Raw genomic sequence first — 3611 nt, 5'->3', positions numbered from 1 at the left:
TGTGCTTCCGAAAGCGGGGGGTGCGCACCCTCGTCGGGGTGGAGCCGAGCCCGCCCGCAGCTCCCAGCCCCCGAACCGAGCTCCTCGCTGACTCACAGCACGCCGTCGCTTCAGGAAACACGGGCCGGTTGGCCTTGCCGCCTGCCTTCCTGCCCTCGGCCCGGATTTTAAGCTTTGCCAAGCAACCGTCACGGCTTTTTTAGGAGATTCGAGGTCCTTTTCACATGACTGCAAGGGCTCAGGCTTTAAGGAAAAACATCGTAATGAAAACCAAAGGAGCCAAACACGTAATATTGCACGTAGGGCAAAGAGCAGACGTGTATTAGGGGTGGTATGAAAATCAGCTAAACGCAGAAGAGCAGGGTCTGAGCTGTCACGGTGCCCGTCAGAGAAATGACAGAAGTTCCCAGGAGGGCAGCCGGGCTGTCTCAGTGGGCTGTTGCAGCTCGGAGATGGGTGGGAGGGGGGTTGTCACCCACGGGATGGCAGATAAGACAGCACAGCTGCTCTGCCGCCGCCACCTCGCACTCAGAGGCGTGAGTCACACTTCCGAGCAGCACCTTCTAGCAAAATGCGCGATTGTGTTCCTCCCCGCCTTACGCTTTTTGCATTGCTCCTCCCTACTTGATTCATGACTTTCAACACTTTCCCTCCTTCGAGGATATCTGGAATCGTAGGTCTTTATTTACACGACCCCTGCCATGCTGAGGTAATGCTGTGACGCCGGGACCTGGGCCTTCAAAAGCAGGAGGGTGTGCCAGAGGGGGATTGCGAGATTTGGCCCACGCTGCTGTGCTGGCCTAGGACGGGGAACGTCCGCAATTAAAAATCCCTCGGTTGTTTCTGAGAGGCTTGAAAAAACGTGCCATGCTGGTGGTTTTATTTGTGCCGCAATCTAGAAGATGGGTACAACGCGTTTTGGAGGAAGGTGGATGACAGAATTAGGTAATGGTCTGGTGCTGGGAACCTCACTCAGCCTTTTCCCCAGGCGCCTACTCTTCTGCGTTGCAGTGCACAGGAAAGGTTAATCACGATGTTAAATCAGACGTGTATAAATGCAGCTTCTGAGAACTGGAGTCACAGTAATAAAACAATTGATTTTCAAACTGCCATGTCTTATTGCAGACAAGGACCACTCTAATTAAGCTACTGGTTTCTACTACAGGCCATCAGTGTCAGGAAAAAATGGGGCTGTTTTCTGTGCAGAGCTTCTGCTTGCAAAGAGGTAGGGTTTTTTTCCCCTCACAGTTTGAGAAATCTGTCTCAGCTTTTTGCGTTTTGAATACCGGTGCAGCACAACTAGAAAATTCCCTTGCATTTTTATTACTCAGAGCAGCAAAACCTCACTGCAGGAAAAAAGGCTTTTGGTTTTTTTCCTCCAAGCTTTGATCTGACATCTTTTAACTCTTGAAGAGTATTACCCAGATTCTTAGGATTGATTGAACAAAGTGTGCAAAGCAATTGACCAACAGATTTTCCTCCTTTTTGTCTTCAGTTTGAAAATTCAGTGGAATTTCAAGTTTGAAAAAACTATTGACCTTCTGTGTGATCGAGTTGCATTTGTTTGATTTGTTGAATAATGTCTCCTTTTTTTTTCTTTTTTCATCTAAACAGGGATTTTTGAGAATTAAGTGCGGTTTTGGAAGTTTTTCCCATTTTTAAACCTGACTGAATCAGCAAAATGCCTGCTCCAGTTCCAGAACTGTGGAACTACATCCCAGAAGAAATCCTCATCCAAATTTTCTATTATCTTCCTCTTCGGGATAGATACATGGTCTTCCAGGTGTGCAGACAGTGGGCTACAGCTGTTTCTTCTAGCTCTGTCTGGCATGTCACAGAGATCAGGTGAGCGGAGTGGGTTTCTAATGTCCGATCGCCTCTGCAGGCATAACTAGATCACTGTTTTCAGTGCCTGTCAAACACCACGGTGATGTTATTGACATTAGTTGTGATTTCTGTGTATGATACCATCTTACGTGACTAGCACCTTTTTACATCACAGAGAAAACTGTGTTACATGCTGGGGTGTTTTAATTGCTGCGGATGATTTGGGGTTTACGGGAAGTATTGCATGCTTTGTACATTGCTCTAAGTTGGCATTTGAAAATGGCGAGAGACAGTTACTGACTCTCCAACTTCATGGTGACACTTCCTTCTCTGATGGGTCTTTCTGAGGACTGACTCTCTCACCTCTTCACTCCTTCAGTGTTTGGCCTTACAGTGACTCTCCAGGCATCGGGTGAGAAGAAACATCTAGGGTACCTGTTGGTGTTTGCAGAAACACTTAGAAAAGGAGAGTGTCTGCTCTGTGCTTGCTCAGCTCAGCATTCACAGGGACTCAGAGTTTGTTTTACCCTTCCAGCTGTGATTCAGAGGATGAGGAAGGCATGCTGCAGAGCCTGCTCCAGTTCCTTAGCAACATCAAACACCTGAAGATTGTGTTTGACCAGTCCAAGGAGGTCAACCGGAAGAATGTGATACGCATCTTGGATGTGTTGGCGAAACAGAACCACCAATTGCAGCAGCTGTGCATCGTGTGCCGCGGGGAGAACCCCTATTTCTACTCTGGCCAGGACATCCTACAGAGCATACGCAATATATGTGACACTGAAAGCCAGATTGATCTTCAGCATATTGATTTTCGAAAAATGCCCTTCACTCTCGATGGTGAGCTTGTTGAACTCTTAGCTACCACCAACCCAAACTTGCACAGTTTGTTCATCAACAACCGCACCCTGGTGTGCAACGTGGCACCAGACACCATCAGGAAAGTTCTCAGAGCATGTCCCAAACTCTCAGCCTTGGGGGTTTACTACGCCAGTTTGTCCGACGATGTATTTCAGGAACTGCTCAGACCCGAAAGAGCAGCTTTCACCCACCTAGACATTTTTTGTGAGCGTCTGGACAAATACATACCGGTCATCTCAGAAGAGCTCTGGGCTGCTCTAAGTCAAAAGCATCCTCAACTCTGTGTAGACCTCGAGTTTGATCATACAGTCCCTGCCTGCAAAATACCACGGATCCTACAGCTGAATATACCTGTGAGCACACTGCAACTTAATACCTACAATTACATGGTAAATCAGATTAGGTTTGTTACCCAGAGCTACAGCAGTACTCTGAAGAAGCTGGTGCTGCAAACCACATCCTCGAAGGACTTAAATTCCTCGCTGGTAGATCTGGCCAGGCAGTGCAGGAATCTGTCGGAGATCCACTGCTACTGTGTGGTCAGCCCGGAGGTGGTAGAAGCATTCCTCATGCACTGCCCCCATCTGAAACAATACACCCTGAAGGTCACCAAGGAACGGCACCCCTGGAAACCAGTAAGGGTTCAGTGACCGCCTCTTCCTGACTTCCGGGGGAAGTCGTGGGGATCTGCAAGAGGGCAGGGGAAGAAGGTTGAGGGCTCTAAGGAAAATGCTGCAAAATGCCCTCTGCTCACACGGAAAACATGCTGTTTCACCAGCACTGGCTGTTACATATGATGCACACTTGTTCTGCAGACCAAGCATTTACACTCGAATGTGACAGAGAAATGGTTATACAGAGAAAAATATGGCCTTTTTCTCTCCCCCCGCCCCCTTCTTTATTGGGCTATAGAGGGCAGGTCT

General features: G+C 48.2%; 1 protein-coding gene across 1 annotated transcript; it reads left to right on the top strand.

The window, feature by feature from the left end:
• Positions 1 to 1611: 1611 nt before the first annotated feature.
• FBXL8 (F-box and leucine-rich repeat protein 8) lies at positions 1612 to 3340 on the top strand. The gene is made up of 2 exons (XM_010160555.1): positions 1612 to 1845; positions 2363 to 3340. Exons 1-2 carry the CDS (start codon positions 1682 to 1684, stop codon positions 3336 to 3338), a joined length of 1140 nt encoding a protein of 379 aa, XP_010158857.1. The 5' UTR covers positions 1612 to 1681; the 3' UTR covers positions 3339 to 3340.
• The last annotated feature ends 271 nt before the right edge of the window (positions 3341 to 3611 follow it).

This window comes from Eurypyga helias, unplaced genomic scaffold (genome assembly GCF_000690775.1).
Source record: "Eurypyga helias isolate BGI_N326 unplaced genomic scaffold, ASM69077v1 scaffold1951, whole genome shotgun sequence".
Taxonomy (NCBI): Eukaryota; Metazoa; Chordata; class Aves; order Eurypygiformes; family Eurypygidae; genus Eurypyga; species Eurypyga helias.
Note: the sequence above shows the minus strand (reverse complement) of the source record. Positions and strands in the feature narration are given on the sequence as shown.